General features: G+C 38.7%; 1 protein-coding gene across 1 annotated transcript in view; it reads right to left on the reverse strand.

Annotated features, from left to right (window-relative positions):
- The window catches only part of LOC130437299 (ALK tyrosine kinase receptor), a 63263-nt gene that overhangs the window by 25049 nt on the left and 26089 nt on the right, over positions 1-12125 (reverse strand). Inside the window, exons 3-7 of the mRNA XM_056768602.1 lie at positions 7922-8044; positions 3015-3180; positions 2199-2346; positions 1914-2024; positions 1392-1533 (exon numbers count right to left, since the gene is read on the reverse strand). Of these exons, the coding sequence (XP_056624580.1) occupies positions 1392-1533; positions 1914-2024; positions 2199-2346; positions 3015-3180; positions 7922-8044 (690 nt within the window). The remainder of the gene's footprint in view (positions 1-1391; positions 1534-1913; positions 2025-2198; positions 2347-3014; positions 3181-7921; positions 8045-12125) is intronic.

Here is a 12125-nt window from a genome sequence, read left to right on the forward strand (position 1 = left end):
CGTAGAGCGCTGTCAGTGGTGGCACGGAGATCCTGCATTTTACCCGGGTCGGCCTTCCCCTCATGGAGCTCTCTCAACGCCTTGGCCTGGCGGACCTGCAGGATGGACCTTTGGCTGCCCCACCATCGAGGGAAGTGAGGGAGCCGGAGCTTGTTTGACTGGAGTGGGCCGTGAGTGGAACGCTTCAAGCTTTACACAGCTCCTCATGCACCTCTGGGAAAAAATGGCGTCCGGGATGGGCGCGGTTTTTCACCGCGCTCCGACCCCAGGAACCACGTATCCCCGGGTTAGCATGGCTGACATCACTTCTGCTTCCTCCTGAGCTCAACATCTCATCTATGTCACGCATCGTTTCAGAGTGCGTGCCATGCCACCGCCGGTTGGGGAACGTTCAGAAGAGCGAATCGGGGTGCGATCGGCCCGTGAGCACTTGGGTGGCGGGTTTACGTTCGCAGAGGTCCCCACATAACGCTGCTAACACTGGCGGGCATCGGGGCTTTAGCCACCGATGTCATTGCCCGGGTAGCAATGAAATGGTGGCTGGTTCCCGTAGGAAGACAGCCATCTGTGACCGCAACTTCTGTATGATCATCTGCCCGCAGTGCGGGCAAGATGTGTCAACGAAAGCTGCCTCGGTGTGCTAGACGCCCAGACACTCGACGCAGCTATTGTGTCCATCCCCCTCCTCGATGAGAGTACCGCACCCAAGAGAACATCGGGTCATGCCGCACTGGAGAATGCTCAGTCCCTTTTCCTCTAACACCTCCGGAACCGATCCGTTGCTCTACGTCATAGATCCGGCAATGTAGAAGAAGAAGAATTCATTGAATTTGTTTTGTTCGTAGTCATGAGCGAAGACTCTGAAGAACTAAAGGTAAATTAATGCTGCACGGCGGCTTCCATTTATACCGGACATCCGGCGGCGGAGACCAGCATGCAAATTTCATTCGCCAAATTTCATTGGCCTTTTCTATAGTAGTCAGAGTTGATTGGTTCTCAAGGGCGAACCCCATCTGTTGTTCTCGACACAACGTCGAGAGACCGACAGAAAGGGAATCATATTTAGTGAGCTAGGGTCATCACTATTTTAACAGCAGCAAAAAACATTACAGGGGTGTGGTTACACGAGGCGTTTCAGGCAGGTCTGGGTGAGCATTTGTTTTAGATAGAATGCATCTTTTGTTCCGACACTTTATTTTTTGCAATTTTACGTGTCCAATACATGCATGGGCAACTTACAGTATAACGCACCAAAGACACAGAAAAACACGTATCCCTGCCATAAGATCCCTTTAAACCATATATTAAACACAAGTTTAGCCTAATTCACATGTAATTCAAGTATTTATAAATCAATGTTAAAACTGTGTTGAGGGGCGGTTAAAGGACACCTGCTGCTCCTGATCTGCCATTACGTCCGGGAATGCTTGGATCTTTGTCCATCACTTCTTCCGGGTTTTCTGATTGGCTGCTGTAGCCCCGGCCACCACCTCCAGCAGCAATGAGCAAAGGAATGTGGACTCCTTTCTCCACCTGTAACCAATGGAACATAATGTTAAACTAAAGGTATAAAACTGCATACACATTGAAAATACTCAAGACACCTAAACAGCAGGTGTCTACATGAGAAGCTAATGTTGCATTTTCCTCTGATCAGACACATGCAGACTGTGTATTTCTCAGCCAGGTAAAATATTGCTTGACTGTTTACTTAAACGAAAAACTGCAACTCTTTGTCAGTAAATGTATATAAGTTACAATGGCTGATTTGGTTGTATATAAGTTTGGAATCTGAAAGTCTTTAAGGTCCTGAATGAACACCCATACATTATGGTTAAGTTCCATAAGGATTGGGTTAGTGTTTTTGATTTTGAGGAATGGTTAAGGGTTAAGGATGGAGGAAGACTAATCACCCTGAAAACGTAGGTTGCCCCCCCTCCTCCGCCTCCCCCTCCCTTAAGCTGGGTCTTGTTGTTGGAGGGTCCTTGCTGTTCTCTACAGATCCGGTCCATTGTAGGTACCATCTAGGAAAATCATTCCAGCAAAACATTATTTGTCTCATTTTATTTAAAACATTTTGTTTCTATTCATATCCTTAAGCATGAAGTGTAAAGGCTTCAATTCATTTTGATGCTAAACATGTTTCAACTTCAACTAAGGAACATCACAGATAATTGTTGATAGAATGGCTCGCTCACATTAGGGCAAGCGTACTCTCCTTCCTGTCCTACTAGAACATATAGCAGCTCATCCTTCTGCAATAGAAAGTCTCCGGTGATGTAGACCCCATGCGACTTGTGAACAGCCAAGACACTGCGCCCGCCAGCTGCTCCATATGCTGTGATCCTGAACCAAAAAAAAGACAATTTAGGGATGGTTCACCCAAAACAACATGTCTCTGATGAACCAGTGAAAGATACTTGGAAGAATGCTTATATCCCAACAGATTTTGCCCCCAATTGACTACCATAGTCAAAGGTTTGCTGTCCTATACTACTCAAAATGTTTTGTCTTCAACAGAACAAGAAAAATATATAGTATTTTTATAGTATTAATATATAATATATAGTATTTTTCCCTACTATGGTAGTCAATGGGGGCAAAATCTGTCTGGTACTAAGTATTTTTCCCAATATATTTCCCTGTGTTCATCAGAACTAAGAACTGAATACAGATTTGGAACAACTCGAAGATGAGTAAATGATGACAGAATTGACATTTTTGGGAGAAGAATCCCTTTAATATATTTGTTTATCAGATATCTACTCTTCTCTACTGAGTTTGCTATTGGAATGTCATGATCAGTCTGCATACTACCTCAAATATTCCTTTGTTTCATAAAAATGACCTTAATAACCGGACAGAGCTTGATAACAGGCTGAAATTGTCCCAAAGACATTTAACCATTACCTGTTAACAAAGTTACAGCTAAACTTTTAAAGGAGCATACAGGCGTATATTTTACCTTTAGTAGTCGGGACATTATGTGAGAGAGAGTGTGTTGTTCTTTGCACCTGTATTTCCTTGTCTCTGGGACCCGCCACATCTGTATACCCTTGAATGGTCCCTTAGTTCCAACAGTGACATTGACATTGGTGTTGCGATAGGAGTTACTGCACTGAGTTGGCGTTGGACCATCTTGTCCTGTGGCTCCGCATGTGTGGAATATCCACTTGACAACTGCATACAAAAATGCACACAGATGCATCAGGTCTAGTATCTTCATACGATAAGCCCACTTCTCATTAAGCAGAAGTATCAACACTTACTGCGTTGACAAAAAGTGTGAAAAAATGAACTCTGTACTCTTAAATGCAGGCTAAAAAGATGCTATATGACATGTTCGGCGGTCTGAACCATTGAAAATCCAAGGTAACTAACAGTAACAGCCATTAAGTAACAACAGAAACTTACAAACCTATAGAAGGTGTTTTTCAGACCTTGAAATAGTATAGAGCGCAACATAGAGTGCTCATTCAATGCTAACTGTCAAACTCAGGTATTTATGAAAATAACAGTATAAAAAAAGATTTTCGCTTTCAAACAAACGTCTGAAAGAAGTTAAATGATGTGTTACAGGAATGTCATCCTCTATTTTATTATTCTGCTGTTTAAAATATTGTTTTCAATTAATGTTTTCTTTTCTGTGCAAAGTACTGTATATAAACTACAGAGATGTAATTAGATCTAAAGCAAAAGAAAACGTTTGAGACGTAAGACAGATCCTGTGGCTTGGACAAATATCACCAATTACGGTCTCATACAAGTTCCTTTTATTAGACTTCTCAAAGATTTGATTAGTGGAAATGGCTGAGTCATCGGAAGCCGAGCGGTGGAACTCAGTCCATCATGAGGTTAGCGGTCCGTCTCTTTTTTCTCATCATAGGACGCAATCACGCAGGCAAAGTCGGAAGAAGTAATCAAGGAGACAAAGGCCGAGGGAGCTGATCTGACAGAAGAACATGCTCCCTCTCACCATAGCATTAAAAGGTTTGAGCCAGCGTAAAGCAAACTCCCCCTTTTGGCTGGGCTTTACTAGGCAAAATAAGGTGCCATGATAGCAAAGGGTGAAATCGATAAGAGATTGATAGAAAAGTAGGAGGCGAATGAAAAGAGGCAAAAATTAAATGAGCTGGGCCCAGATTCACAATACTTTATTGAGAGGATAATTTTTTTTCTAAAGCTGCAATTTGTTACTTTTGGACAAGAATAAACAAAAATCAGTTCTTGACCATGTAAGTCACTGCTTACCAATATTTTACTTAATCCCCATTCAATAATTCAATAATCTTAAATTAATGATTTATAATTTAAACTTTTGGGTATCATTTCGAGGGATGACAACAGATGCTGAAATGTTTTGGATTGCCGTTATAAGGTTATTCTAAAAAACTTCAAAGGTTTTTACAAACTGTCAAAAATGACATCTTCATTTTTACATTTATTTCCATGTATTCTATATACATTTCATAATTTTATTTTTCTATTTGTGTCAATACTATTTGTATAAAAGGGACGCAATCCCAGAAAATGCTATTTTAAATGTTTATCTAACAGAAATTGAGTCGCCAGCGTGTGTGCAGAAACACCCTGTAATTATACAAATCCATCTATTCTTCTTTTTGTAATCTCCTTTAAACAACAACAGTGACACAAAACAGGCTTTTGGCGATCCTCTAACAATCTGATGCCACATTGTTTACGCCTGACCATGACTGCTCACAGACTCCGCCTTCCGCCAGAGACACGCTGTCAGACATTTTCAGGCAAGAGCAGATGTAGCCACTAGCCAGCGACAAAAATGTCTAATAAACAACAAATATGTGCTGTTGTTGGATGCAAAATGAAACATAAAAGGAGACCCGGAGGAGACCTTTCTGACGAGCGTGGGTTTGCAGAAGCTCATTTACATTAAAAGAGACACACACAAAATGATGCGTTTTCCATTGCATCCACAAATGGCCATGTTCAACATATTGTACTGAAAGATATGTGGTGTAACTTTACAGAGACATTCTGGGGGTACCACTGACTATTTTTTCATTACAGAAAACCCCTGGATTTGCGGCCCTGTAATATTAACTTTAAAGCTTAATTAAAAAATCCAGTGTTTAGAAACACATTTCAATTGAAATTTGCATTATGACCTGATGGATACATCCGAAAGCTATAACATGCTGCCCTCAGAGCTATCAAGGCACTTTCAAATCCAATGTTTGCTTTACTGCCTGTCTCCTGAGATACTTGGTTGATTTTTGAAAGCCTCCTTTGCTGCCTTCCATGTCCCACAATGTCATGCATGTGCGTGCACACAAAAGGTTATTGGTCAAGCAGGGTCAAGCTTGAATATATAATATTATGACGGAGAAACTATGGTATTGTTTTTTTAATGTGATCGGTTATCGCCAAGGCCAATGAAGCCTGTCTGAATCGGTTTCTCAGAGCTGCCTGCTTTGTGCACAAACACCGGCTCCATCAATAACTGATTACAAGTCTGCTGCCTAAACATACAAACGCAACCTATAAAATAATCTGCATACTCTAGTCAAGTCAAATGTATTTATTTATTTTATAGCATTGCATTAAAGCATCTGTAAAGAAAGAAAATAAAACAACAAAAAAGGAACATATGTTGAGAACTTGATTAAATTCAATACAAATATTGCACGGTGTGTTTTTCTAAAATATTGTTGCTTGACAAGGAGCTATTAAAATGTATCTCATTTTATTCTTATGAAAAAATATGAATCCTATGAGAAATATTAACCTCTTTAACTTCCTTTAGAAACTTTCAAGAATTTACTTAGCCTATGTGTCTGGGTGTGTGGTAGTCTGGTATGGACACTCACACACCGAGAGTGTTTAAATATTAATATGTCTTTATCTCGAGTTATTGTTTATAACAGCACAAAATTACAAGCTGTATGAAGGTTTTGTTTGAAGTTAGGTGTAAAGTATCACAGTACAGAATGAACAATTTTACAACTTTTGGGGGATTTAACTATAAAATAAAAAGAACACCAAAGGAGCCACACTGTTGGTTGTCAGTGACACCAGATATTGGCTCTTGTGTTTCTTAAATATGATAACAATGTGTATGTTCAATAGCACAAATTCAAATCTATATTTTCCTGACCATTGCAATGAAGAAATTAGTCTGTCATTTCATGCAAAAATTTGGTTGCATATGTAAATAGCAACAAAACACATTTTTTTTTATTACGGTTGAATTAATAGGTTTAATAAATTTGGGATACACTTATATCTAAAGCACCTTACGGCGGCTCAAGGTACGCATTTTATCAGGAAAACAAACATGTTTAATCCATGAGCTTGATTTGGTTTAAGGGCAATAATCTACCAGTTGAGCTATAGGAGATGGATAAGGTGCTTTAATCGAGCATGCCACCAAAATTGTATAACACCATAGAAGACCTTGTGTAAGTGAGGCTTTGCTAATGAGTCTTGATGAATAGCAGATTATCTCCTCACTCAGATTTATTTAAATTAAAATGTCATTACACAAACAATCGAGTGCTCCACATTTATTGACACTTTACTTCAAAGACCTCTATCGGAAGAGGGATGCGTGAATATACCATCAATGGACAAAAATATCAGTATTTTCAATAAGGATGACATTCGTATGGACAAATTTGAGAGGCCATATAAAACCTCTCTGAATAGATTTTGTTGAAAAAAACAGATTAGATTATAACATATTTCCTGTTTAGCTGTGCTTGTCTGGTTGGTGTGCCAACACAGCCATATTCACCAGTCTAATATCCCATGCTGGGGATTAGCTTCCAAATCACTAGTTATGCCTTTTTTGTCAGCAGGGTAGTATCCTTTCTAACTAAAATCTTTTAGTTCTATACTCGTTCTAACCTGCTTGTCACGTGAGGGCTGGAACCTATCCCAGCATCTAGGGAAATGCTTTGTAAAGATGACAAGTCTATCGCAGGAACCTCATAGACTCACATTCAAGTTCACACAAGTAAGCTAAACTCCATTTTGCCTAATATTTAGTTCTTTTGACAGTGTGCAAAAACAGAATACAGTGAAGAAACACTGCTGATACTGGGAGAACTGACTCAGAACTGGGAATCAAATCAGGAACTTTTTTAATGCGACAGATGTGATCCACCACGCCATCCTCAGAAACGTATTATTAATTTGTACAGTCCTGATGAGTAATTCTTGTCAACATGTACTTGCTCTCGGGACCCCTGCACTGCATACAGTAGTTTAACAAACCATATTAAAATCGTAGGAACAGAGCTCCATTAAATAAAATGCAAATTGGCAACATGTTGAAAATGTGCAGAGTTGTAGTCCCTAGAATTGATAACTGAGAACCACTGTTTTACTGATGGCCTTTTAGATGGCCTTTCAGATTTTAAATTTAGGAAAATGATGTACATATAGTCCAGTAGATGGCACACTTTAGTTTCTCTGTATTATATCTCCATGCTCTGTTCATAAGCATTCATCTTCTATATTCGTTAGAAGTCCAACATATTTGGTGTACTCAAGCATTTAATTTCTTTTTCTGAGCTCAGAAGGAAAAACATGGTCCAGACTGTGAATTAGGTGCTCTGGTGTTTGGAGTACATAACTCTGTGAAACCTAAATTCCAGGTTCTTTTAATGCATGAACAGTGAAGTAAATTGGAATTTGAGGATTCTTCTTTTTTTGTCACTAAAATATGTAAATAGCACCATTTGATCAACTAATCAGTGTGTGTAAAATCATTAATTACTACCTTCAATGTTCTGTACCAAAATATTTAGAAAAATGTAAATCGAAAAAGTTGAATCGCATTAGTGCAATTCACAAAGAGCATACACTGTACAAAAGTAACAACAGGAAATATATCAAACACTTCAAGCACATGAAAAAAGTTGAAAAGAAAACTCACATTCTGTAAACGTGGGATGAAGAGAAAATGCTCCAGTCACTTCATAACGTGGTGTAGTGGTCTTGATGTTTTCATTGATTGGTGTAGGGATGGTGGGAAATACTGGAGGATACTCTCCATTGGCTGAGGATGAGAGAAAAGACACAATACATGATTGCAGTCAAACACCACCACTACAGCCAGAGAAAAGGCCCCACGCATTGATAAAGCACCGTATCCAACACTGTGAGCCTACTGAAGCAACTCAAATAAACAACACTTTCACAAAAAACTTTTTTATAATAATGGATGATATCGGTATCCTTTAAAACAGGTAATGATATCAACTTCTTGAAGTTAAAAAAAAATTACTTGAATATGCATGCCTTCACATTTCTAGAAATGTTAATGATATGCTAATAAGACTGATTGCTGATGATGTAGAAGTCTCAAATAGGTTGACCTTAAAATCTTGAAACGGAACCTTATACACAGAAAATTCATCACACCTGGTTAAAGTCCTGTACAATGGACAGACTTTATATTTAAGGTTACCATGTCCCATTACATGTCGGGGGAGGTCCAGCCATCCAGATATTTTTGTGTTTTATTGTGGTATTTTAGAAATGTCAAAACTCTCTTTTGAGAGTTTTTGAAATTGTTATTACCCTCTGATGTGATGGGGTAATATTTTTTTGGGTTTTAAAATGCTGATGCACATAAGCATCGCTATTAAACTAGCTGTGTTGTGCTCACTGCATTACAGATATCATTTCGGCACATCCAGAGGTTGCTCTTTCACAGTTTAGGAGTTTTGAAAGAGCCTCAGTTCTCCTCCATTTAAGAACCTTAAGTCTCTAGCTTTGACACAGATGTTACTTATTTGTTTGAGTTTATGTTGAAATTTTAAGTAATACTTACTTTTAAATGCATATTTGACCAAATTTGAGCTTGGTTATTAACATTTTAAAATGTCTTATTTTCTCAGACACGAAAGACAAAAGTTTTAAGTTACTTTCTGTTAAGTGAAGACAATTGGAATGTTGAAGAGATTTCATCTCTGAACTTTCTTATTGGATTCCTACTGACATAAGTTTTCAAACTTGCAATGACAGCTTGAGCTATTCCAGCCAAAGTAATTTGTTTAAACAACAATTCAGGGATGGAAATATAAAAAATGCCCCGGGAAAAAAACACATGTAAATGGAGTAGCAATAATATGACTGTGAATATTTGAAAATTGTCGCAAATGAATTCATACCAAAGGTTCACATCATGTGGCCACATTACCACGTCAGAGACGTGCTAATTGAAAGTGGAGTCAACTATTTCTGACGTATCAGACACATAAACAAAGCATGAAAGAAATGGCTGAATAGCTTTGAATTAAAAGCAACTAGCAAGAAATACCCTAAGAGTTAGTCATCAAAATTACCAAGCACAACAGGTCCAGATAGAATTGGTTTAATTATGAAGCACATTATGATTGCCCTTATTGAACAAAAAACATACAACTAATCTCCACAAAACCAGACAACCACCACCAAGGGTGTCAAGAGCCAAGTTCATGTTTCTTAATTACTATGACAAGCCACATGAGCTCCTACAATGTTCCAATTGTCAACTCCTTGTGAAGACAAATCATCCCTGTCCCCTACATGTAGCCTCCTCAGACAATACTGTGAATCTGTGAAAAATGCTGCCTTAATCATCGCTTTAAAAATACTCATCTACTCCCACAAAACTCCCGTACCACTCTGACTAGAGTTGGTATCATTCATCACAATCTGGACTCCCTGTTGCAGAAGCCTTCCCATGATGCACCGTCTGGAGTTGTTATCTGTCCTCTCATTCCAGGCATCAGGATGGTGGACATCTTAGATGCTCTTCTTCTTTTTTACACATAAAGGAAATAAAAGTTGTGTTTTACATAAAGCACAAAGTATGCAACCATTGCTGCATGTGCCTGATGTGCCCCAGAAAGCAGTGAAGGACTACCAACTCACCAGACATTGCAGAACATTGTATAGCTGCCTGCTATCAATGTGCATGACATTGATAATTTGAAGCTGATTGAGTGAAAACGATGGGTCTCAGTTGACTAATTTTTAATCCAATCACCCTAAATGCATTTTAATCTTAATATCTAACTTGCAACAAAGTAATGTCTATATGACTTTGTTATACTAATGTTCATTCATATTTGTTAGTAAATTAGATTATGTACATAGATTACATAGTGCATACTACATGCATTACCCCAAACTGTCACTATTCATAGTATTCCGATACAGGTAACAGAAACTGCAGTAGGCAAGTCTTGGTTGGTAGTCTAAAATCAAGATTCCTCAGCTGTGGAAGAATGTAATCCCTTGCTTCAGGGAAAACTGTCATTCAGCAAAGTTTCATTTTAAATCTGCTGGGAAAATCAGGAAGGAGCTTAGTCATCACTCTTTAAAAACTTCAATATGTCTCTATATCCAGTTGGCCAGTTGTGGTAGGTCTACTGTAATCCAAATCCTAAACCTTAAAAAAAACTAACACCACAGAGAAAGAATCAAAGAGTTAGCATCACAGAATGTAAACATTGAAGTTATTCCAACAATACTTATCAATATTATTGATATTTGACCTGAAGTTTTTTACTGAGAGAAATAATGGCATAAACCAGACTCAATCTTCTGCCTTTCTAATGAGCACTGCAGCTCAATGCTCAAACCCGCTAAACCATGACTCTTACATGTGTTAGTATTCTAATCTTCTTTACACCCAGAGGTGTGAAGGAATTCAGATGGATCTGAAAGCCAGAGCTTTCCGGCCCAATGTCAGTTTCTGTAAAGGGGGATGCCAGATGAGGGCTTTTATATACAGTATGTACTTTGTAGTTTAGAAAGCAGTGCTTATTGCAATTTTCAGGGAGAACAATGGATCAAAGCAAACATCCATTGAACTAACATCCCTATAATCTGGAGTTGAAACAAGAAGTACAAAAACATTGAAACATTTGTCCTAAATTCATAGCAATTACCACTGGACCAAATAATGTATTCAATTGCTCGTAACATTCATATTTAAGCGTGAGGCTTGATTTATTCCCCAACAATGCCTCAATGAGTCCATGCTGTACATCTGGATCGTACATAGACAGTATCTTCCCATGTTATTTAGTTCATTTATTTTTATACTCAGTGAAGTCAAAAATCCATTATTGTTTGTTTCTCCAAAGGATTTGCTCAATTTATGTTGACAACTGTATACTATATAAGCTATCAAAACCTATAACTTTGAGGATTCCTAGCAAGCTGTTCTTTGTCATTCCCTTGGTCTACAGTTCATAGCTTCAGATGCCAAATGGCATCTTTGGCAATCACAACCCATGTGAGTTACATTGGAGCATTCCACTCATGTTGCTAGGGAGCAACGCATTTCATGTTGCTCAGTAGGGAAACACCAAACCATCGCTGAGCAGCTGGCATTGTCATAAAAGCAACACTGGCTGATTTTATGAGGTCTGGGCACCACAGGTAGTACCGCAGAATGAGTATCTCTGGGCATAAAATCCTCAACAAAAAAAAAGTCAGACTTTTTCTGACAGCTTTTTTTATTTAACTGTGCCATCAGAGTCTGCCACTCAGGGTGGGATATGCAAATTTCACACTGATATGACTCCCTGTTCTGGCGAGAAAACTAATAAAAACAGAATAAAAGAGTCTGCAGCCATGCCAAAACTGAGGAATAGAGGTAAACACCCACAAAGTGAATTCAATGCCATCTGCTTCAACTGGAGGACAGAGAGCGGAATTGATGGTCTTTTACAGAAAATTGAATCTAGAAGCAAGGCCACCTCCTAGAGCAACCTGGGGTTAAGATGATTGCTCAAATGAACGATAGGGCTGGCTTATAAACTGTAAGGGTCCGAAGCACATTTCCCGATACCATCTGTGACCTTTAACAGGTAATCACAACAACCAATCACAATTCAAACCCAAGTTCTTTACCAACAGTTCTATGATTCCAATAATTTGTCTTGGGTAAACTTGAGCGTGGTGTCTCCACTGCCAGGTGACTTTTACCAACAGTGAATAGAGTCATGCATTACAATGAAATGCAAGTATGACATGATAAAGAACTGTGGGTGGTGTTAACTTATAATAAGTATTTCTGTATCTGTACTCCCAGAGGAATTATTATATTGTATACTTTGCTTTAGTCTCCTAAACTTGCT

This window comes from Triplophysa dalaica, chromosome 15 (genome assembly GCF_015846415.1).
Source record: "Triplophysa dalaica isolate WHDGS20190420 chromosome 15, ASM1584641v1, whole genome shotgun sequence".
In the NCBI taxonomy this organism is placed as follows: Eukaryota; Metazoa; Chordata; class Actinopteri; order Cypriniformes; family Nemacheilidae; genus Triplophysa; species Triplophysa dalaica.